The 25,465-nt window shown below is 41.6% G+C and overlaps 1 protein-coding gene across 4 annotated transcripts in view; it reads left to right on the forward strand.

Annotated features, from left to right (window-relative positions):
• Positions 1 to 25,465, forward strand: part of pcdh15a (protocadherin-related 15a) — a 217,209-nt gene that overhangs the window by 179,865 nt on the left and 11,879 nt on the right. For all 4 annotated transcript variants that reach the window (XM_044214750.1, XM_044214751.1, XM_044214752.1 and 1 more), the window contains 7 exons: positions 5,442 to 5,569; positions 10,497 to 10,712; positions 15,420 to 15,508; positions 16,569 to 16,745; positions 19,022 to 19,240; positions 20,633 to 20,641; positions 22,166 to 22,285. In XM_044214750.1, coding sequence (XP_044070685.1) covers positions 5,442 to 5,569; positions 10,497 to 10,712; positions 15,420 to 15,508; positions 16,569 to 16,745; positions 19,022 to 19,240; positions 20,633 to 20,641; positions 22,166 to 22,285 — 958 coding nt within the window. The remainder of the gene's footprint in view (positions 1 to 5,441; positions 5,570 to 10,496; positions 10,713 to 15,419; positions 15,509 to 16,568; positions 16,746 to 19,021; positions 19,241 to 20,632; positions 20,642 to 22,165; positions 22,286 to 25,465) is intronic.

Genomic DNA, 25,465 nt, shown 5'->3' on the forward strand with positions numbered 1-25,465 from the left:
CCTTCCCGTAGACAGCTTGAGTGTTCTTAGCCCAGTCTAGTTTATTGTCCATGTGTACTCCCAGGTACTTGTAATCCTCTACAATGTCCACACTGACCCCCTGGATGGAACCGGGGCCACTGGTACCTTGGTCCTTCGTAGATCTACAACCAGCTCCTTAGACTTTGTTGCATTGAGCTGCAGATGGTTCTGCTCACACCAAGCGACAAAGTTACCCACCACAGCAGAGTCATCAGAAAACTTCTGAAGGTGGCAGGACTCTGTGTGGTAGCTGAAGTCTGTGGTGTAGATGGTGAGGATGGAGAGGAAGGGAGAGAGGACAGTCCCCTGAGGTGCCCCAGTGTTGCTGACCACGCTGTCCGACACACACTGCTGCAGGCGCACATGCTGTGGTCTGCCAGTCAGGTAGTCAACATTCCAGGACACTAGGGGGGCATCCACCTGCATCGCTGCCAGCTTCTCACCCAGCAGGGCTGGCCGGATGGTGTTGAAAGCAATGGAGAAGTCAAAAAACATGATCCTCACCATGCTTGCCGGCTTGTCCAGGTTCATTATGTGGGAGGTTAGTGCCACCGGTCTGTGGTCCTTGGAGCCACTGGGACGTGGCATCTTTGGCACAGGAACGAGGCAAGATATCTTCCACAAGGGGGGAGTCGTCAGTCTGGAGAGGGCCATTAGCCTAAGAGCCAGTTGAGGGGGGAGTAGAACTCTCCCAGGAAGATAGAGGAGGGGGGAGCAGTGGACTCAGAAGTCTAAGGGCAGACAGCAGCTGAGTTAGAGGGGGGATGAGCAGGAGCCGGTGTGTCCACTCTGTTAAAGAACAGATTAAGTTTGTTGGCCATGTCCAAGCTGCCTTCAACTTCTCTGCTGCCACTCAGTCTGAAGCCAGTGATGCTCTTCATGCCACTCCAGACCTCTCTCATGTTATTCTGCTGGAGTTTCCACTCCAGCTTCCTCCTGTACTTCTCCTTGGCCTCCCTGATCTTCACCTTCAGGTCAGCCTGAATTGCCCTCACCTCCTCCCTATTAACATCGGTAAAGGCCCTCCTCTTGGCATTCAGGATGTATTTGATGTCCTTTGTTACCCACCGTTTGTTATTTGGATAACAATGGACCATCTTAGTTGGGACATTGCAGTCCACACAGAAGTTAATGTAGCCAGTGATGCACTCAGTGAGCCCATCAATGTCCTCTCCATGAGGCTCACAGAGTGCATCCCAGTTTGTCACCTCAAAACATCCTTGAAGGGTCTCATAGGCCTCCTCTGACCATCTCCTCACTGTCCTTGTGGTCGCAGGCTGCCTTTTAACCAGACGCACATAGCAGGGTTTGAGGTGAACCAGGTCGTGGTCAGACCTACCCGGGGGGGGGGGGGCTGTATGCATCCTTAACGTTAGCGTACAGCAGGTCCAGTGTCCTCTCCTCTCTAGTAGGACAACTCACATACTGAATGAAATTAGTCAGGGTTGTTGAAACATGACAACATTGACATGGTTGAAGTCACCCAAGATTAATATGAGTGCACTCGGGTGTTGAGTCTGGAGTTGTGCTATGGCGATGTGAATGGCCTTGCACGCTGATGCCGGGTTAGCAGAGGGGGGGGGATCATCAGATGTGCTGTTAAAATGACAGCAAAAGTACAGTCTACCACAGAAGCTCCATGATCCAGCACATGATGTTTATTACAGTATTATTATACACCTTTTACAAATGAAATCTATTTGTGCTATCTACACTGTTAGGCTTCAGATTTGGATCAAAACAAGGTTAACAGTCTGTATAGCTGTAGTTTTTATGCTTTTGCGCTGTTGCCGTTATTCACTGCTCTGAGCCATTTGTATAATTAGTGGCAGGTTTGCTGCAGCCTGTGATGGGTTGTTCAGTTTCACACTCCGTTCAGCATCAAGTAGATTTTAAATTGACTAAGGAAATATGTTGATCATTTATTAGTCTACTTGTTTGTTTGACCACTGTAGCATTTTCATACATTCAGGCTAAGATGAGATGTCATATTATTTGAGTAACTTTGTTGCAGTGCCAGCAATTATATTTTATTAATTTCTGGAATTACTCAATGCTTTTAAAATGTAGTTAATATTTGACCATGAAATGATTAATATGAACATGAAATATATGTATCGACAGATTTGACTCACATCTTTCATCATGGTAATTATTAAAAATAACCTTAAAAATATGATTTATCCCTACCTTCAAAGCAGCATGTCAGTCAAACAATCATAAATCCTAAAAAACTTTATGTCCAAATTTGTTGCAAGAGTCAACGAACAGAAATAGCCCATTTGTTTTAATTTAGGCATACCACCCCCAAAACAAGGCTGGGTGACAAAACATTAATCTTAGAAAGTCTTAGTTAATGCAACATCTGTGTGTTCCCATTCTTAAGGCCTCAGTATGCTTGTAACAAACTAGAACGTACAAATTGCCAGCCACTCGAAGGCGGGTCTAAAAGCCTGCTGTCAAAGCCTCTTCCTGCATCCCACTGCCTCCCCAATCTCACTCCGAGAATTCACTGTCTTTGGCATGTCTTTGTAGTCTGGGCGCAATGAATCGCATAAATGGGGATAATGGTGCATATTTTCTCTCCTCAAAGGAATTCATGCTGTTGCACATAGTTGTACAAACAGAAACTGATGGAAGCATTTGAAGAGAGCTTGAGAGAAAAGTTCAAATTTCCTCATACCTGGCAAACTGCTGCGTAAAGCTGATTGTCAGATTGTCTGTTTCAGAAAGTTTATAAATTGTCAGACACACCAGCAGTCAGAAAGTGGGTTTGAGACACTGTTTGACCATCCAAGAAGCACTTTGTTGGAAGCATACTGAAACCTTCAGAATGCGCTCTTTGATGGCCATGCTTCAGTCGGAATATCATTAGGCTTGTTTATGGATAGTTTACTGACAAAGGTTTTGTAAAATGATGGATGAAGTGCTAACAAAAAGTTGGGTTCATACCTCACTCTCGATCCATTTGAGCTACCAATGAATAATCAATGATCTACTCTAGCTGCTTCTCTCCTTCTCTCACCGTCTGTCTCTCACATACTAATGACAGCAAATACAAGTAGACAATACTCAGGCGAACACACACACACACACACACACACACACACACACACACACATCACTTATCTGATGTAAAGTAGAGAACTCTCTGTCACACAAAGGAGAGAGCTTCCCTAGCATCTGTAGGCTGACATCCTATAGACTCTTTTGGCAGATTGTAGAGAAACCATTTCTTTTCTCACTTGTATTATTGTAATGCAGTACAGGGCTCCATGACAGGGAATATCTTTCTTCTTATTAATGAGTTTTTATTGAGTTTAAATTATCAGAGCGTTACTGAACTGATTTGTCAGATAGATTTTTCTTAGCCCTGTTAGGACCAGTGCACTGTATAGGTGGCCAATATGCACACATAGGTACGTACTCTGACATTCATATGCACAAGCACACATATAATAATCCAGAGTAAGATGAGATGTAATTAAACATGTTTTCTAAATGATAATGCACTCTTAGGCACACTCAAGCTTACTCTGCCTTAGCAGAAATCCCTCCTCTTAATGGACCTGTTTCTTTCATGCATCATTATGAGTGTGTGTACTGTATTTATGTCCTGATACTCTGAGGATGGAATATAGCCACTTTCAACAAAGACAGAGAAGAGATAGAAACTCTGCAGACCTCTTTTCCATCCCCTGGAGTCCTCCCTCTGTGCCTCACGCTACAGCTTTTGTGCCTGTAATTTGATGTGCTGTATTTTTCTTTGTCCAATTCCCGTGGTGTATCCTTAGCTCCAATGTCACATGACTTTACATTTTTGTATGCCACCAGAAGAATAATGGTCCTTGACACTGCATATTTTTTACCTAAACTGCAGTGTTGGAAGGATTTTTGCACTATACATATTTATGCTATACATTGCACACTGTAGGTGTAACTGTGACAAATTACAGGGACAAAAGTTTATAATCAAGATATGTGTGTTTTCCTTTGAAAGGGACAGGATGAATATTTCAAAAGCCTCACAAAAAGGCCAGTTAACCAGCAAATTTAACATTAAAATACCACATTTTCTGCCTCCTTTCCTCATTTCTTTCTCACAGTGTTTCCTCTAACTCCAGGGAAATTCTTGTTGCTTGATTATTGGATGCCCTTCAAGTTATTTTTCCCAATAATGTGCAAACTGCTTCCCTGTTAAACTTTCAGAGCCTTTTATTGATGGTATTGTCATGCACCAAGCTGTGGGGGAAACAAACTTCTCAACAATAAGTGATGCGAGGTAGACCTCACTTAAAAATAATGGCTTAGATGGCAAGATTTCATCATCCTTTTTATTGTTTCACAGAGCCATATTTTATTCAGAGTGTGTTATCACTAATTGGTTGGTAAACAGAATGCAAACTGGCTCAGTTGTTTTCCTGATCTACTTATCAGGTGCACTGAGAGAGAAGTCATCAACACACTTTACACTCGGTTTTTCTCGATTCAAAATATTTGCTGTAATGAAAACAAAATTAACCTCCTCATCATTGACTCAAAGTTGTCAGATTCACTAAAATAGCTTCTCACACTGGTTCATCAGAATGGGTTGAGTTAGGACAAAGGCAACATGTTTGTCTTTCCAGCATGCAATTATAAATCCACTTCAAATAGTTGCAGTGCAGTTGAAAACTGCTACTAAATGAAGATGGGTTTTCCTAAACTTACTCTGTCCACGTTTGGTCAAAATGAAACCAAACATATAGCGTTTCTGTTTGCAGTGAATATTCCCACATGAACTATTTTCAGATTCAGTCAGATTTCAAAAGCTAGGTGAATCTGATTCTTCAATTTCAAAAGAAATAAAATTGATTTTAAAATTGGTCAAATCACCCGTCCTCAGACGATAAGAAAAATACACAAGTAATACTTTATTTAAAATTGGTGATGGCTAGCCAGCTAGATGTTATTTGAAAAACATACTGTGATGTTTTCAGTGATGACTAACTTGCAAAATATTCTGGGAAATTATTTCAAGCTCTCTTTTGAAGTTGTGGACCAGCTGATGACCATGAAAACATTATACTGACATGACAATTTTGAGGCTAAATTATGCATCATTTGATCAAAGCCAGTTTGGATGACTTCAGAGATGTGTTTATTCTACAGCTAGTTACCATGATGATATAAACTTGTGTGTCCCAATTCTTATTTTTTGAGGGTGCAGCAAACCTGGGTTATCAGATGCTTGAATAGGTACATAGTACAAGTACACAGACTGGAGTTAAATGCTATGTGTTTGTTGTTTTTTGTGTCACATGAACTGACAAAAGTGGTGTTAGGTCTTATACTATGCTAGATACATACTAGATCTGTATTTATAAGTGAATGACTTCCACAGGACTTAAATGCACTCTGGTGCCATTTGCTTTTTGCAGCTAACACAGCCAAGGTGTTCATTGAGGTGCAGGATGAGAATGACCACCCTCCCGTCTTCTCCAGGAAGCTCTACATAGGTGGCGTGGCGGAGGACAGCAAGATCTTTAGCTCTGTGCTCAAGATAGTGGTAAGAAAACATCAGCACTGGTCTCTGTTTTTGTTGTTTTTTGTAGCAGCATACATGGAAACAGGCTGAAACTAAAATGACTGATTCCGCTCCCGCTTGGTGGGAGTATTCATCCGATCTGCTCTCTGTGGCACAATTTCATCTCCTCCCTTATCACTCGCTACATCTCTTCCACAATTTCACTCTTACCACTGTCTGCCTTGTCCACGAACAGGTGGGATCAGAGTGAGCTGAATGGCATAATCCTAGTATGTTCACAGAAGCATGGCTGGACATCCTCTCTGATTATCAGCCTGCTCTGCCAAGGTTTCACTTTGTCATCCAGTGTACTACACTGTATGTCTATGTCACCCACCCACACTGTATGCGTGGGTGGGTGCTAGTGTATACTTAGGCTTGTGTTTGTGTACAAAATCCTTCAGAATGAATGCCTGCAATGCCTACCTTAAATGGCAACACTACAGCTGACATACAGCCATCCATTTGTGTGAATGTACAGCTAAGTATCATCCACTTAATAATAGAAAAAAGAAATCACAACTCCTACACAGACCAACAACAACATAGTTATAGTGTATTATCAAACATTTTGGAGGAAAAGTGAACATTCATTGGGAGGAACTGTAGCCAGTTTAAATTAAACTGAGACCTGGCCTGAAACATGGGAGCTATTTACAGGATAATGGGCACAGGCCAACGGTGTCTAGAGAATGTTTAAGAAAAGAAGCAGGTGTAATATCTAGCAGGCAAGTTGAGGAGTACAAAGGTCATGAAGGGAGATTAATAATAAAAAGTATTTCAGACGTTCTGGCAGATGTGAAAATCAGCAAATGATACAGAGGAGGGAGCTGTCATCACATCCCTGTCCTAATTAACAAAATCGGCAAGAAATTTGTTGCTGTCTAAAAGTAAAAAGACAGGAATACCAGGGGCAGCTGGGGATTATATTCATTCTATTGATGGTCTCAAATAAAACTCTGGAGTTGCGTTTACTGTGGGAAATGAGCTTATCCTTAATCTTTATGTTATAACTTTAAAAAAAGCTCTTGTAGGAAACATTCCTCAAGGACTGGTTAAAGCTATGTGATTCATTCTTTACTGCACTTAACAACTCTAAACATGGGGTTAGCATATATTTACAAGCCAGATTATGGCACGTGAATAGAAGCAGACATTAGTGGAGATCCTTATCAAAGAAATAAAATAGTTTTAAACACTAACACCAGCAGAAAATGTCAAAAGGGTTAGTGTAGGCATTATTTGAACATTATCATAATAGCTCATCATTACATGTACATTCAACTTAGATATAAGACCTTAAACTATTGTTACAAATGCACTTTGCATGGCCTATGCTTGTGTGTTGTATGTTTATTTTAAGTCTTACTTAGGTCTTAGGTCAGATATCACAGGAGGACATTGTGGGCACGGACACTGTAGAACATTGTCAGCCTTGGACAATTATTCAGTACGTGATCATATGTGTGGGTGGATGGGTCTTCATGTATATGAAGTGCATGTCAAGTGCAGATAAAACAGAAATGTGTGTATTTCATACAAGCACATGTACATGTGACAGGACATGTGCTATAATTAATTTTTTTTAAATTCTTACACCTTCAAACAGAGGGAAAATGTAATGTATGACTTAATTGTCTTAAGTTTCTTAAGACCTGAATTATTCACTAATTCAGTTGGTTAAAGTAAGAGCTCCATTTGAAATGCAGTATAACCTTAATGGGTAGCTCCATCCCCAAAATTGAGAGGCAGGTCTTCTGACCTTGAGACTATATATATATGTATATATATAATATGTATATGTCGGGGCAGTGACCCCCAAACTGGAGGAGTGGCTACAGCAGATCCCTGGAAGAACACCAGACATCTCGGTCCAGAAACGAGCTCGAAGGATGAGACCACCTGCAGGGGGTGAAGGATGAAGTTTTTAGTATCATTGATATTATATTTTACAACATTTTCATTCATTCACAAATATAGTAGCAAATTAAAATACATTTCACAAAAATAGTAGAAATTCAAGCATCCCGAATCCAGAGTGGGTGACACACGATATCAGCGCAATTTCAAATCAGATTGAGTGAGAGTGAGAGAGAATGTGTAAAGTATTTATGTAAAACCTGAAACAGGGATGGACGTTATTGCAGCTTTCAGATAATGAATGCAAAGCAAGATCATCTTTTTTGGAATCATGAATGATGGAGATGATTTGAAAAGAATGGCTGATTAACCATGCTCACTGCCCAAGTCCTCTAAATATGCAAAACCCATTTCGTGTATGCTCAAATGTAGCACTGAATAGAATATCATCGATTGAACACTGTGCAGTGGCTTCAACCATTCGACCAATTTGGAATCCCTTTTCTGTCTTTCCTTTAACTTGGAATAGACACCACAGTGTAGAATTATGGGTCAAGTGCTATCTATAATTTCCCCGGGGCCAAGGCTTCTTTGGAGTATGGCTAGTGTGAAGCATTTGCACTTGACTTAATTAGTAATGAAGCTGAGCGCCCCTTTCTCAGGAGATAATCATAGAAATATCGTCAACATTTGGCATATTCTGACACTTCTGACCTTCTGCTATTTCACTCTTAGCCAGAAATAGTAAAGTCACATAATAAAATCTCAAGCAGTAGCTGGCAGACATTTTTATTTAAGCAAATTAACTTTGCAGTGCAAGACAGATTTGCCTTATTTGCTGCTAAAGTCTAATTTCAGTGGAGTGGAAAAGTTAAATGAAAAATATTTCATTAACAAGGTAGAAGTGTGCTGTTTAGAAGAAAAGTATGATTACATGATTACACCATGCTCCTTGTGACACTTACTTGACCCTGTTTTTTAATCAGTAAATAATTGGATTCATGGGTAGCCAAATGACACTCACTTTTTCTCAGCTCCCTCCTCGACTGCTTGACCCCTTGTTTTAAACACAATGATAAGCTTTTTGACCAACAACGAGATGCCTTAATTTTATTCTTTGGCCTTTTGAAGGATTTTTAATGGAAACCATCAGGATCCATACATTTTCCCCTTGCTGTCTTGTGGCAGCTTGCAAACAAACCTCACAGTTTCCCCCAGTGTCAATAACAAGTTTTAAAAGGTTTGCCCTACATTAATAAATACATTTGGCTTTACTCACTCTGATGATTTATGCATCCTTTTTATTGGGACCTTGCCCCCAATAGCTGGAGAAAAAAAGAGATTGCTCCTATTTATCAGTGTCACTCGCTATAGACAACCACTGAAAATGTATGCCTGTGTGTGAGCTCAGTGGCCAGTCAGAACTTGTACATCAGAGGTTGGGAATTCTGTGGTTTTGCCTACAATGACAAAGTGCAGATGCAGATTATGATCCTCATAAATTATATGTTGTTTTTGAGGATTAAATTATTTTTACCACGGTCATTTTCTTGTTTTCACTGAAGAAATGGTATTGACACTGGCCCAAAAACAAAAAAGTAATTACTAAAATTTAATAGATTACCGAATTTCAAGCAGCTATATTCGATATTTTTATAATAACAATGTATCACATGACGATGTTGAATGTGAGAGGCATCGCTCGTATTGATGATCACCCGACTTTGCAGCTCCACTAGGCTTTACAGAGCTTTGTAGTAAGTTTCAGCTCATTGTTTGGCGGTCCAGCCGGCAACTTTACTGTTTTGGTTTACTCTCACCGCTTTCATAGCATCTTTTTCTGCCGCAGCAGTCAGCTGTTTTCAGCAAAAAAAGCTCTAAAAGCCCACTGTACACTACCTGCTCAGCACCGAACAGCAGAAAGACACAGTTAGCAACTAGCTGGTGGAGCATTTAGCAGCTAAAGAGCCAGATATTTCCCTCAGGAGTTGGTGGAGACCAAAAAAGAGCTAAAAGGAGAGTAAATATTGTACTTACATTTGCCAGGTGGCCTGAAACACGACACAAAATCAGTTATTGCACATTTAAAGAAACAAAACACTTCAACATCCATTAATGAAAAAATTAAAGTTAGGAAACCTTGCCTCCTCTTTAGCCTTTTATAACGGGTAACAATGGGTAAAAATGCAGCAGTGTGAAACACACCACTTCAGATAGAGATAACTTATGAGCCTCCAGCTACAGCTCTTTTCTTTCTTGTCAGCTACTGTTATAGAACACCTGCATGGAAAAGAATTAGAAGCAAATATCTCCACCAGTACGAGGACATCACTTAAAAGCTCCACTCTTTCAATGAATTCTTAATAAAAATGTGCCACACAGTGGTTCCCACTCCAGCCAGCTGTAGTTTAACATAACGTTACAATGGCTGTCCGTCAAAGGTTTTGACATCATTAGACAACATAACACCATAGCAATAAACCATGGATGCATTAAAGTAAATGCTGCACCCAAAAAAACCCTGCTAACCTTCAGTTCAAAACCAGACAGCTGTGATGGTCTGTTTTTACAAGAGAATTATATCGTTTTGATTTGTCACATGGCTGCAGAATAATCGTGTGATAAATAACAGCAAGATTGATGCACCACAGGGGGAGTTTTGAGGGTGAATCGACACTGAATCACACAAGGAAGAAACCCTGTCTGCAGTGTTTAGTCTGTTTAGACTTTCAAGCATGTTGCTCTTCCGGCCCAATTCATTGATGTCACAGCAGGTGTTTCCCATCGGCTGTCAAAGACAAAATACCCTTGTTATATCACTGATTAGGAAGTGGCCAGAAGTGCAATATGCTTGGAACTAAACAGCCACCATCATGGTCAAGAGCTCAATCAGTGGTTGGTGAAGGCTGGCTCAGGCTGTATTCAAATCTCAAATCTCAAAATACAGAGTCCATTTTTTTCCATTAGAAATTGTTCTCTGATTAAGTATTTTCTCTTTTTCTTATTGTTTTGAGTATCTTTGTATGTGTGTGCTACATGTGTGTTATAGGCCACTGATAAGGACACTGGGAATTATAGTGAGATGGCATACCGCCTGATTATTCCACCCACACCAGAAGGCCAAGACAGCTTCGTCATCGAGACCTACACAGGTATCATCAAGTCGGCCATCATGTTTCGAAACATGCGCAGGTCCTACTTCAAGTTTGAAGTTATTGCCACAGACGACTATGGAAAAGGTCTAAGCAGCAGTGCCGAAGTGGTGGTGAGTATAATGCCTTTTATAGTGTGAATGCATGTTTGAAGCTCAGGTCATCTACCAGAGGCCTCGGCGTTTGAGGGTTATGTATATATATATATATATATATATATATATATATATATATATATATATATATATATATATATATATATATATATATATAACTGGATAGCTCGATTTGGTAGGCCACGGACATTCACGGGGAACAAGGGTTCGAATCCCCCTCGGAGCGCAATGAGCAATGACCCATCATCCAGTGTGGGTCCTTAGGCAAGACCCTTCACGCTGCTGCCTACCTCATGATGATGAGACAATGAAATACATGACATGCCGGCTCAGACGTCGCCCGGCCAAACAAGGTCTGCGTCAGGTGTTGGGGAACCAGGGCATCGAGACGACAAATGGGCTACTGGAACAAGATGGAGATGGGCGAGATGCGATAATAAGGCTCTGTTGGAATGCTACTACTCCAGTAACCCTAGTCAGAGGGGTTACATGCACAGGATGTGGGATGAATGGTTACTTCGAAACCCACAATCAAGGCTTACGGCGAAGCAACTAGTAGCTCAGTGTTCCAACATCCATAAGCGGCAACTGCTATCACAACTTGAGATTGACGAGGTACAACACAAATGCTACGGCAAGGGGGAGCCAGGACTACAGGTCAGAGGGGAGCAACCAGCAGCTCCCCAACCAGAGATTGGGTACGAAGCCCCAAGAGAAATCACGCTGAACGAGGCAGCGACTGACCTGAAAGATGAGATCATGGCGAGGATGAATAGAGATCCTAGAGATGCTTGGCTACAAGAGCAACCATGGGAGCCATGAGAGACAATACCCACCATGGAAACGAAGGTTGGAGGCAAAAATCAAGGAGGCCCGGAGAGAAGTGAGCCAACTGACAGAGGCTGAGAGAGGTGCAATGAGAAAGCAAGTACCCAAGAAGTACAACCAGATGCCCATACCTGAAGCACTCGAAACTGCCAAACAAAGGCTCCAAGCCTTGGCTAGCCGCCTAAAGAGATACACGAGAGATAATGAAGCCAGAAGAATAAACCGGCTGTTCGCAACTCAACCTGCGAAAGTGTACGCTCAATGGCAGGGTAATAACAGCAGAGCAGACCCACCAAGGCTGGAAACGGAGAAAGGGAGGCATCACACAACAGCGATGCACAGTGGCTGGCCGCCACAGTGGCTGGCTGCCCTGAGAAAGGACCACAGCAACCTCCCTGAACAGAATCCAGTCACCATCACAGCGGCAGACATCCAAGAAAGAGTCTCAGGTATGAAGAACTGGACAGCACCGGGCCCTGACAGGATCCACACCTACTGGCTAAAGAAGCTCACTGCACTCCATGAGCGCCTAGCAGCACAAATGAACCAGCTGCTAAGAGATGGGACGCACCCTGAATGGCTTACCGAAGGGCGCACAATCCTGATCCTGAAGGATCCCGCAAAGGGTACAGTCCCATCCAACTATCGGCCAATAACCTGCCTCTCCACAACATGGAAGCTCATGTCAGGCATCATCGCGGCTAAGATAAGTGGACACATGGATCAATACATGAGCAAAGCGCAGAAGGGCATTGGCAGAGGAACCAGAGGAGCCAAACACCAACTCCTGGTTGACAGAACAGTCACCCAAGACTGCAGAGCCCGACACACTAACCTGTGCACTGCCTGGATTGATTACAAGAAAGCATATGACTCAATGCCGCACACATGGATCACTGAATGCTTAGAGATGTACAACATCAACAGGACTCTAAGAGACTTCATTGCGAACTCGATGAGGCTGTGGAAAACCACCCTTGAGGCCAATGACAAGCCACTTGCACAAGTATCCATCAAATGTGGCATATACCAAGGAGATGCTCTGTCCCCACTGCTGTTCTGCATAGGACTGAACCCCCTCAGCCAAATAATCAACAAGACTGGCTATGGATACCGACTCAGGAACGGGGCCACCATCAGTCACCTCCTCTACATGGATGACATCAAGCTATACGCTAAGAGCGAGCGGGACATCGACTCACTGATCCACACCACCAGGATCTACAGCTCTGACATTGGGATGTCATTCGGGCTTGAGAAGTGCAGTCGAATGGTGACAAAGAGAGGGAAGGTAGTCCACACAGAAGGGGTCTCACTCCCAGAAGGAACAATAGCAGACATTGAGGACGGTTACAAGTACCTTGGAATACCACAGGCAAATGGCAACCTCGAAGAGGCAACAAGGAAGACAGCAACGGCCAAATACCTCCACAAGTAAGGCAAGTCCTAAGAAGTCAGCTCAATGGCAAGAACAAGGCCCAGGCAATAAACAGCTACGCCCTGCCAGTGATCAGATACCCTGCGGGAATAATAAGGTGGCCAAAGGAAGAGATACAGACCACAGACGTTAAGACGCGAAAGCTCCTCACCATGCATGGAGGGTTCCATCCCAAATCCAGCACCCTGAGACTGTACGCTAGCCGTAAGGAAGGCGGCTGTGGACTAGTGAGTGTGAGAGCCACTATCCAGGATGAAACATCCAAGATCCACAAGTACATCCAAGATAAGGCCCCAACAGATGACGTGCTCAGGGAATGTCAATGGGGGAATGGGGAACAGAGGAAGACGTGCTGGAGGAAGGACCATCATGGGAGGACCATCATGGGAGGACAAACCCCTACACGGGATGTACCACCGGAACATAACTGAAGTGGCTGATATCAAGAAGTCCTACCAATGGCTAGAGCGGGCTGGATTGAAGGACAGCACAGAGGCACTCATCATGGCTGCACAGGAGCAGGCCCTGAGCACCAGAGCAATAGAGGCCCAGATCTACCACACCAGACAAGACCCAAGGTGTAGGCTGTGCAAAGAGGCCCCTGAGACAATCCAGCACATAACTGCAGGGTGTAAGATGCTGGCAGGAAAAGCATACATGGAGCGCCATAACCAAGTAGCTGGCATAGTGTACAGGAACATCTGGACTGAGTATGGACTGGAAACCCCGAGGTCAAAGTGGGAAACACCTCCAAAGGTGGTAGAGAATGACCGAGCCAAGATCCTGTGGGACTTCCAGATCCAGACTGACAGAATGGTAATGGCGAACCAGCCTGACATCGTGGTGGTTGACAAACAGCAGAGGAAAGCCGTTGTGGTTGACGTGGCGATACCAAGTGATGGCAACATCAGGAAAAAGGAACATGAGAAATTAGAGAAGTACCAAGGGCTCAGAGAAGAGCTGGAGAAGGCCTGGAAGGTGAAGGCAACAGTGGTACCCGTGGTCATCGGAGCACTGGGGGCAGTGACCCCCAAACTGGAGGAGTGGCTACAGCAGATCCCTGGAAGAACACCAGACATCTCGGTCCAGAAGAGTGCAGTACTGGGAACAGCAAAGATACTGCGCAGAACCCTCAAGCTCCCAGGCCTCTGGTAGAGGACCCAAACTCGAAGGATGAGACCACCCGCAGAGGGTGAAGGACAAAGTTTTGGTTTTTTATATATATATATATATATATATAATCATATAATTTATGATACAGACCTTCTATAAAAGAATAATAGAATAATTCGACATCTTGGGAAAGACGCTTTTTCGCTTTCTGACGGAGAGTTAGATGAGAAGATTGATACCACTTACATGTGTCTGTCTGATAAATATGAAGCTACAGCCAGCAGCCAGTTAGCTTAGCTTAGCACAAAAACTGGAAACAGTGGGACAGCTAGCTTGGCTCTGTCTAAAGGTAACAAAATCCACCTACCAGTACCTGGTTGTTTTCCTCTGTTTCCCGTCTTTGTACTAAGCTAAGCTAACCGACTGCTATCTGTAGCTTTATATTTAATGGACAACAGTGAACTATATATATGTGAGAGTGAATTTGACCTATTCATGTTGGAAAACCTCTGCTCTGTTTTTCCTCACACAAGTTTGTTCATTATGAGCCTAGATAATGATTTTTTTGTTGACTCAGCACTAAATGTTTTGGTTCTGTCTATTGAATTATTCACAGTAGTAGTAGGTACAGGACACTCAACATGTGTCATCTGCCACTGTCTGATAATCCAATTAAACTCTTTCTTTCAGTCATGTGTATTAACTCTGTACACATTATGTACATCTGTCTGTGTCCATGTGTGTGTGTCCCTATGTTCATCTAAATGTGTGTCTGTGTGTGAGTCTCATCTCTGTGCACATTTCTTTTTCCCAATAATTTCCCCACGCACCCGCTGTGATTGGGCTCAGCTTTGCCCCCAATTCAATGCTTAGCTTTCCTGACGGTGGGCAGGCTTATTTTTTGTCTCAGTGAAATATGTCTGGCTAACAAGCTTCTAACAAGACAGAAGGAGGGTCTGGGACATTGCCTGGAATTGAGAGAGCAGCGAGTGCTTAACCATGGTGCTCGTTAATTTTCAAGGGGAAACCTAATTTCACAGGAGTCGCATGGGAGATTTGGCTTCAGAGCACAGAGGCTGTTGCCTATGCACTTAACTGCTGCATCAGAATTAGGTCCTGTTAAGTTTGTCGCAAGGCACCAATATAAGCAGGCAATAGAGGGTCTCATTTGGTCCACCGAAAGAAGCATTTCAATGAGTCGATCAAACTCACAGTAGGACACATGTAACTAACTGGCTTAATCACTATTTATCTTTATTTTCTACTGTCTGTTTTACCTCTGGGTCCTTTATTTCTCTCTTTCCCTCTACCCTACTCTCTCTCAGGTTTCTGTGGTCAATGCGTTGGACATGCAAGTTGTTGTGTCCACTGTCCCACCCACTTTAGTGGAAGAGTATAAGGAGCAGCTCATTAGGTAAGACAACATTTAACGAGATTGAACTATAAAAGTAAAACCAAATTACCCTGTTAAATGAGAAGAAACCAATATCGGTGTTTGCATAATGCTAGGAGTACATTTTTGTGTTCATTTTTTATAAAGGAAGCTACTGTATAATAAGAAGGTGAAATAGACAGAAAATATTCATTCATTCATATTTCCTTGCCCTCTAATATTCTTTTTGTTAATTGATTTCAGATAGAATTGAGTCAAGGTGTCACCTTAATTTGCATATAAAATTATTTTTGAAGGACTGGAGTGGCATGCATGATTCAGCTGTGCCAAAAAAAAACTGTTGAAAATTAACACGGAGTAATAAAAGTTAATGTTATGTAAAACTTGTCTTGTTCAATGTTGTTCAATAACCATTGACCAATCAATTAAGATTAACCAATGAGACAATTGAGTCTTTCCTCTAGAGTCTGTTTTCCTAGTCCAAATTAATTAATAGATTCATGAAACATCTTTTTGCAGCTCTTGGGGCAGAGTGTTTGGTCTAATTAGTCAATCTGAAAGGCAAATGGGTGTTAATAGTTGTTTTCCGTGAGCTTGATGTGTCTCTCTCTCACAAGTGACATTGCTCTTTAGGCTGAAAAACACACACATTAGTCATGTTAAGCTCTTTGAAGTGATGTCATTTGAGAGGTCTGCAATTTTGCACTGTGCTGGGGATGATCCAGGGCCATTTTACCTGAGTGCTCAAACTGTTTATCCACCTTGGCAAAGGCAGACGGCAAGGCTTTCCTTTATTGGGTGTAATTTAAGGCGTGGATTTCTCCCTGCCTGAAAAGGATTATCAGACTCTTGCTTTGCCAAGAGCCCAGTATGGAGAAGAAAACTGCTGCCCGATGGGACAATCATTACCAGAGTGGAGTACTTAAGATTGGTGGCTTTCATATTGCTTTGGGCACAGAGGTGCCAGAAATGGTTTGAACTAATGTGAAACTGGATTTGGCTCTAGACTTCTTTTAATAGTATTTACTCCTTTATTGCTTTCTTTATATAAGTTTGACTTGTGGTTTTGTGTTTGTTGCAGTATTCTGGAGCGCCACATCCAGGACCAAATTCCAGGTGCCAAGGTGATTGTAGAGTCCATCGGTCCACGTCGTCATGGTGACGGCTATGAACTAGAGGACTACAGTAAGTCCGACCTGATGGTGTACGCCATTGACCCGCTTACGAACAGGGCCATTTCGCCCAAGGAGCTCTTCAAGTGAGTGGGTGAATTTTATTACAACAAGTACAGTCCACCATTTGTTTTAAATTGATGTCCTAATGTCCCTGCTGTGCTGCATGTTTTCCCTGCAGTCTCTCTTTACCCTCTGTCCATACAATGAGTCAGCAAATGTATCTTTCTCAGACACCCCTTGGCTTCCTCCTCTGCAATGTCTCCATTTTCTCACTGCCTTCACTTTCTTATAAGACTTTAATTATCCTGCAGGTGCACCAAATCTGTCATATATCATAGAAAAGGGGCAGATATAAGGGAGAAAAAGGAGTGGGTGAGGTTAGGGAGGCACAAAGTGAGAGTGGAGCAGGGAGTATTTCAATCAGTCCATCACACCGTTATGCCAGTGACTGAAAGGCTGTTCCAAGAGCCTGGAGATATGCCAGCAATACATTTTATTCCCTTTGTTTGTGGACATAGAGATAGAGAGATGTCTGTGTGCTGAAACCCTGTTTGACCACTGAGAGGCCATATTCGCATGCTATTAAAGCAACACAAAAAAATAAATGGGCTTACAAGACACTTTTTCATCCCATCAGGAAAAAAAAGACCTTGGCCATAGCTGGTACCTGAGGACAATCTTGTACTCACCTTTCTTGTGTTTCTTAGCCCTTCTGTCAAACCGATCAGACACCAATTTTAAAAAGGCAACTACATCAGAGCATGAGAGTTGCCAATCAATAGGAAACACCCCCATCTGAGTTGTCCCCTTCACTCTCTACTTATTTGCTCTCCTGCTTATCTTACATTGAGCTATGTGTCACCACCTCTGTCTTTATTTCTCCTTATCCATGGTTACTGCCAATTCTGTTTTGTGTGTGGCTCCTAAGAAACTTCGCCCTTTCTTTTTGGAATGAGATTGTGACAATTTTGGTTCACTTGGAAATGCTCCTCTCAAATTACATTTAGAGGTGCTTTGTGTATGTGCTGAATTAATCTATAAACATTATCTCAGTGTCCTTGACCATCAGCTGAGTGCCTCAACTGTTTTTTAAGTGGAGAATTGAGGTTGGAGCCATGGGAAGGGAGGCACTCGTGTTATAAAAACAGCTTTCTTTAAAAGTTTTTGAGAGAGCCAAGCTAATTTTAAAAGAGGCGTGCTACATCCCTGCTTTAATATGAATCTGCTTCCTTAGATACAGATACTGTCAGGAAGATCATTTAAACTAGAGGAGAAAGGCTTTTTATGCATGCAGTGCATGTCTGACAATGTTGTGGGGTGATTGCATGTAATATGTCTGCGACTTTGCTGTCAGATCACAGAGGGAGAAAGAGAAACACAACATAATTAGTGGATTGTTGCATGCGAGTGTCCTTTTGCCACTTTGAATACAACATTCTCTACCATTTGAGCTCTCTAGAGCATAGATTGCCAGAGAGACCAATTAATAACATTCATCTACACTAATTTTTTCACCTATAGAAAAACAAAAATGACAGTAATTGGATGTGGCAGTGTGCTCGCTCCTGTGATGCAGAATGTTTGAAAGCCATTCTGGTTATTGTTACAAAATGACATTGGAACAACAGTGGGTGTATTGCTTGTATGCATGTGCATTTTACTACAATATTAATGCAAATTCTGCCACATGTCTGTAATTGAAACACTGTAGAAGTGGAAATCAACACATTTTGATAGAAAGGTCACAGGAAAGGTATTTCATTAATGTTTTTAGTACTCCTTTTGACAAATCATTTGAACTTAAAGATAAAAATACATTTCTATGAACAATATGCAGATCCCCAGTCACGTTTATATCATTCATAATGTGATGATCTAAATCACCAGATGCCACTGACCTTGAAATAATTGTCTCTCAGCAAATTAGATACTTAAAGGGACAGTTCACCCCAAAATTAAAAATACATACTTTTCCTCTTACCTGTGTGTGCTATTTATCCATCTAGATTGTTTTGGTTTGAGTTGCCGAGTTTTGGAGATATCAGCCATAGAGATGTCTGCATTTTTTTAATATAATGGAACTATATGACACTCGGCTTGTGGTGCTGAAAGTGGCAAAATACAATGCAAATACATTTGAAAAGCTCAACAGCAATGTCTCTCTCCAGAAATCATGACCCGGTTACTCAAGATAATCCCAAGACCTTGTTGTTTCCTACATGAAACTGCTCACAACAAATCTGTATTTTTTTGGCACCTTGAGCACCACAAGCCAAGTGCCAAAATTGAGATAACTCAGCCACTGTGCTGCTGGAAAACCAATTATTGTTTTATTCTCATTATGTGATATAAATCACAGATTTCTCGATGGGAATGTGCTGGAAATCAACAAGGAGTTCCAGCCATACCTGGGCGAGGGGGGCCGCATCCTCGAGATCCGCTCTCCAGACATTGTGGCCAGTGTGAAGAAGGCGGCCCAGGCTGTGGGCTACACAGAGGGAGCTCTCCTGGCCCTGGCCATTATCATCATCCTCTGCTGCATCCCTGCCATCCTCATCGTCATGGTCACCTACAAACAGTGAGTACTCTTACCTCAGTAATAATCACTGGCTTCTGCAATCGATTAATCATCTTTAACAGGTTGTCAGGAAATTAAAAGGGAAATACATTTTAATTAAACAGACCATTTTCTTGGGAGATATTGTGTTACACTCGGTTTAAACTAAAGCTTTGCTCCTCACTGACAAATCAGATATTTATTGTTGGAATGTAAACCATTGTTTACATCCAGTACCCTGTGACCTGTTAGAATAGAGCCAGCAAAACCACAAACAGCATTGCTGAAAGTGTATTTGTCAAGTATTTAAGATAAAGCGAGAGCACTTCTTGCTTTGTTGCTGCCTATTTGTGTGTGTGTGTCTCTCTCTCTCTCTTTCTCTCTCTCTCTCATCAGACATGCTGACTGCGCACTCTGCTGGGCTAATCTCCCTGCTCATGCTCTGTGAAAGCAGATTAATTAACATTCATTTGTGACAAATATCTACAGCCAATTGTGACCGTCACAGTGCGTCTTCACGCTACTTAATCATCTCTGCCTGACACACAAACAGTAAACAGTGCTCTCTCGGTCTGGTTTGCTCTGTCTCTCTCATTCACACACACAAAATATGATGCTTTTTGTTTAAAGCGTCATTCAGATTGTTGAGGTAATTGAACTCTTGGTTGGCAGGAGTCAGGTTCTTATCCCCTCTAATCGTTGTTATGCTGGAAGTGTTCCATTAACGGCGATGTTTGGAAATGTTTATCCACGGCAGATGGGCGGCGTAGTTGTCCTTACGCAAATGCACAGACCAAACACAGCAAAAAGCTGTTGATGGTGACATTAGACCTAACGCACAAACTGTCATAACAGATGGCACTTTGTTGGTGGCGACATTACTTTGGTAAGATTAAATGATTTAGGATATAATTTTCTCATTTCTGTGTGTCAACATAATTTGATGTTGCATAAATTTGGGAATGAATATAATATTTAAAACATGAATCTGTTTATTCATGTGGAATAATTGAATTTTGGTGTAAATAAGTAATGGTGACATGAAGCATAGAAGATTCACTTAAGAAAAAAGCAATGGCTACTTTTGCATGTAGCCCTGCAGTCAATGCTGGAGGCTTGAGTGCTTCCTACTTTGCATAGAAATTGGAGAGAACATAAAGAAAGTTTTCTCATGTTTTGTGGTAGATAAACATGGTATGTTATACAAAGATCTTCTGTTGTCTGAGTAAGGATTGCATGAATAATGCTCATTATTTAATCTAATGTGTTTCGGTGTTTTAAGAATACCTCCTAGCATTAAAACTGCATTGGGTTACAGTCTTGCCAAATTATGTAATTACTTATCTTTTTTGTCCCCCATCTCTCTCTCTTCCTGTCTCACTTCCTTTCCTCTGATTCAAATCCTATCACAAGGTTCAAAGAGTAAGTAATTATTATTCTTCATGTGTCACAAGTGATTGCGCTTTCATTGCTTGAAGTGTGTGTGAGAAGTTCAGTTTCTATCATGTTCATTATTCATTAGTTATTTAAAGATGAGTTGAATGTGTGAAGATGATGAACAAAATACATGCTAGCTAATGCCACCCTTTTGAAATGTCTACAGCATGACATAAAGCAACATTGATCCATCTTGTAGGTTACAGAATGATGGTTTAATTTGGCAGAACAGTTTCTCTTCATGTGGAAAATCTGATGAAATTCAAAAGGAAAATCAGCCCAAAGTCAACAAGATTCATAGTTACTGTACTAATATCCTCTTACTCAACACTAAAGTTAGACTTGTCACTCTGTTGAAAACCTTCTGATCTGTTCCCCATAAGTTCCAGGAGTCCTATGTATAATCTTCATGTGCATTAATGTTAGACATTAGTAGTTAAGAAAAATATAATCGTGCAGAATGTAACTCTAAAAACACGGAGTTGAAAACAAATAAAATCTCACATTGACAATAACCTATAGGTAACATACAAGTCAATGTCATTTTCTATGAGAATTACAGGTATCTTTGGTTGTCTTAATACAACCTCAAAAGAGACTTCTTACAGGACTATATTGTCTTAATTTCACTGCTCACTTGCAATCTAAAACGTTCTTGTGTTGTGCTTGTGTGGTGTGGTCTCATGTTTAAAACTCCATTAAGCAATATTTTTGGTATTATTACTGAAACAAATGCCTCCCTTAAAGGTTGCTAGTACTACCGATCCCACTAAGAATCAACACTTGCAGCTCTAAGCAGCTTTCAGAGTAAACAAGTAGCTGGCGAAGAGTGTTGAACAAGCTAACAAGAGCCAGATATTTTTTTCAGGTGTTGGCGGAACAAACCAGAACTAAAATGGCAGTGAATATTGGACTTGATCCAGCAATGTTGCCTGCAATTGTTTGCTAGCATGTTAGCCATAAGAAATTAGATAAATTGAAATAGTTAATAGTAATAATGAGTTAAAGTTAAAATAATGTATCAAGGCTCATTGCTGTTAGTTTGCTTTGGAATCTCTTTTCTGACAGTAACAGTAAAAAAAACCTTAATGCAGCTTTGCATCAACATAAAAGAAGACATAAGAATAGATGCTACCTATACCTCATTCCACTGTACCAAGTTATTCTTTTCCTATCCCTAACATCTCTAGACGTGACTGAACATAACAGTATATTTAGTTTTACCACTAGTTGCTGCATGTGCTTCTTTTTTGCAAAACGTCCTTGTGAAAACACATGGTTAATTTGTGTTTGAGACTTCATGCATAAGTGATGTGTCTGGCTTCTACTCACTTTTTAACCACACTGTTAACTGTTAACTAAATTAAATGTGAAAGAAACAATTACTTGTATGTTGTATGTATGTATTTTGGGTTGATTTTTCTTTGTATGTTTGTGCATCACACGTCTTTTTGCATGTGGACTAGAAATACATATTTTGGTGAATGTAAATGTTAACACTTTGCACAGGCGACAGGCAGAGTGTGCCAAAACTGCCAGGATTCAGATGGCTTTACCACCAGGAGGGAAAGCAGCTCCAGCGGCTCCTCCCAGTGCTAACCTCTATGAAGAGCTGGGTGACAGCAGCATGTGAGTCAACCCTGACCCTTTATTATCTGTCTCCCTTCCTACCTTTTCCCATTATTGCTCTGCAGGTTCCTTTCTTTGAATTTTCCAAACTCCAAACTCAGAAAAATGCTTTCAGGTTGAATGCTAGTAGTATCGCCTTTGTATTTTCCTGCTTTTTGCACCAGCCGTTGTCTAGGATTCTAAATTATATCACCCCTCTCTTCTAAAATGACCACTGGCAGCTCTGCATTTTGACGCCAGACATCTACCTGCTGCTTTAGACATATTAGTAGCTGCATCAATGGATCTCTCTACTCTTTGGCTTCCATGATCCACTTTAGATGTCTGCAAACCACACTGTAGTCGCAGCACAGATGGTGATTACACTTTAGCTTATGTATGTGTTTCTAATTTGACTGCATATTTTTTTCAAGGCCCTCTCTCAGGGTAAGTTCATAAAATACCACATAGTTTACTGCAAATAAATACAGAATCTGGCCTGTGCTTAATCATTGATTTTGTCATAAATTACTTTGAACATTCCTTTTATTAATTCCTGAGTTTGCCTTTATGTCCAGAGTGTTTTGCCATCAACACAATCAGATTTCACCTTTCATGTTAAATACTATCCTGAACGTGTAATGAATTGTTATTGCTCGTGGATTAAATTATTTTAATAGAAACCACTGCCCCACTGGGTTTAATAATTTAGATTTACAGCATGTTAAAAGCAATACTGCTACTAACTTCACAATTGCTGATAAAAAAAAAGAAAATGGAAATTTAATGGCAAGCAGTAAAGCATTTTTGCAATGTTTACAGCAGATGTTGACCAACACTCAACAACAGGCAGAAGCTTTTGATTCTGTAGCAGTAGAAATGGTCTCATGGGGATTGTATTGTAGCCGAGCATCGTTTATTTGGGGGTTATTTTCCAGCCTACACTAGGAACAAGAGGAGTTGGTCCTATAAACAACCCCATTAAAACACTTTGAAACACCATGTGTAAAACACAAAATTTTCTATGCAGAAAGGTATAGTGTGTGTGCATGCATGTGTTCGTGTGTGTGTGTGTTTTATGTTCTTATATCCCGGTGGGGACTTTAACCTGAATGCACACTAAGTCATGGGGACATGTGTCACATTGGGGACAAAAATTGATGTCCCCATGGTTAGAGACTGCTTTTTGAGGGTTAAGACTTGGTTTTAGGGTACAGGTTACAGTTAGGTTAAGGTTAGGGTTAGGGTAAGGGTTAAGATTAGGCACTTAGTTGTGATGGTTAAGGTTAGGGTAAGGGGCTAGGGAAAGCATTATGTCAATGACTGTCCCCCACTGGTAGTGATACAAACATGTGCATGTGTGTGTGTGTGTGTGTGTGTGTGTGTGTGTGTGTGTGTGTGTGTGTGTGTGTGTGTGTGCTGCGCTTTGTGTTTGTGCCAGCAGCCCTGCATACTCTTAGAGGCACACAGCAAATAAATCAGCACAGTATTTACCCTCAAAATGCAAAACATTGTACCCTTGAGCTTAGCTTCATCCACACCTCTGACATTTCTGTTTTAGTCATCTTACCATCTGTCTGTGTTTCCATCTTCTCCATCATTTCTCTTCCCCTGTCTCTCTGGATTCAGACTGCAGTAAGTAATCCCAAAACATAATATGTATGAGGTCTATGCATATGATCAATATGCATCAATCATTCTTCCTTATAGCTTTTGCTGAGCATATGCATAAATTATATATAGGTATGATTCTGATATGTACTTTTTCAAAATGGTAGGATTTTTCTTTTATCATTAACACCCTTTTGCGTAAATGCATTTGTAATTGCCAAAGCCTGTTTTGTTACTTGACCTAGGTGGCAGCATTTGGAAAGTGTTGTAGTTTTCTAAGCTTAGTAAAACCCTTTTACTTCCATGTAGTCAGGAAATGTGAAGCTCCCTTTGTTTAGAGGTACTGCACTTCAATAGATATCACTATAGCTGTTTCCTCTCTCCTTTCCCATTGGACAGTCATCTCCTTTTGTGTTCTGGTGCTCTTACCTTCACATCTCTTAGTGTTGTGACTGATTGCACTAATGCATCCAATATGGGTTGATATTGGTTATTTGTATTATGCTGTATCTTTGGACCAAATCCTAGCGTATCTGTGGGTATCGTAATTTTACTATTTCAATATTTAATTGCATCACATTGTAATTCTTTAGCCTAGGCTTAGAAAGTCATCTTTTTCATTTGATTTGCCTCAAAATACAGATATACTGTACATTTGTTGGTGTATGTTGTGCAGACGTTCAAAACTGTTGAAAACTGAAAAAAAACAAAACTTTATTGAATGTATATATACAAATCAGAGTAACAGTCACAATACTTAGAGTCATAATCAGTTAACATGCAGGAACAAATGATAGCACTGTTGCTTTTGCCTCACCCTTTTGTCTTTGCTTCGCTCGCCCTTCGACCATCAGTCTTCACCTGTTTCAAGTCTTTTTTCTTCTTCACCTCCACCTTTTACTGGGGCAGGGCTAAAAAGTCTGTCATTGAGGAGGCCGACCACCAGAGGATTCTTAGCACCTTTACCTGTCGTACCATTGCAGCCCGCAGCAACGGAGCATTGCATGTCAACTTGCCCAAGTCAGAGAGCAACGTGACCTTCCTTTCTGACTGCAACCCACTCACCACTCACAACCCTGTATACGATGACAACAGTCCCCTCAGCAGTCCTGATGTCTTTGCACGGGGGGAGAGTCCGTCCAAAAAGCGGTTCTCCTTCTCTCCTTCCCACTCAACAGGGTCAGGGTGTGTCTGGTCAATGCCTGCTCGCATTCACGGAGATTTGCGTGGTTACGAGTTGCCAAGGAGGCAAGCTCTTATGGACCCAGACGACTGGGAGCTACAGATACTCCAAACAGCCATGCGAGGCACGCAAAGGCCAGAGAGTTCGGACAGGCTTCGCCTTAGTGGGAGCAGAGAGACCAAGTTGTCAGTCCGTGAGCAGGCTAGACAATTTGAGCAACAGGGCCTTCAGGAACAAACCCTGAAGCAAAACAGAGACTCCCAAGGCTCCCTCTCTTCCATTCTTGTCAGGGATAGAGACAGCGATGACATGTTGGAGCTGACCTCAGAAACCCTGCTCTCCATCATGGATTACTCCTACAGCCCCACATCTATGGACAGGGATGTGCCTCCCAGTTTTGTCATTAC

Source organism: Siniperca chuatsi, linkage group LG11 (genome assembly GCF_020085105.1).
Source record: "Siniperca chuatsi isolate FFG_IHB_CAS linkage group LG11, ASM2008510v1, whole genome shotgun sequence".
NCBI lineage: Eukaryota > Metazoa > Chordata > Actinopteri > Centrarchiformes > Sinipercidae > Siniperca > Siniperca chuatsi.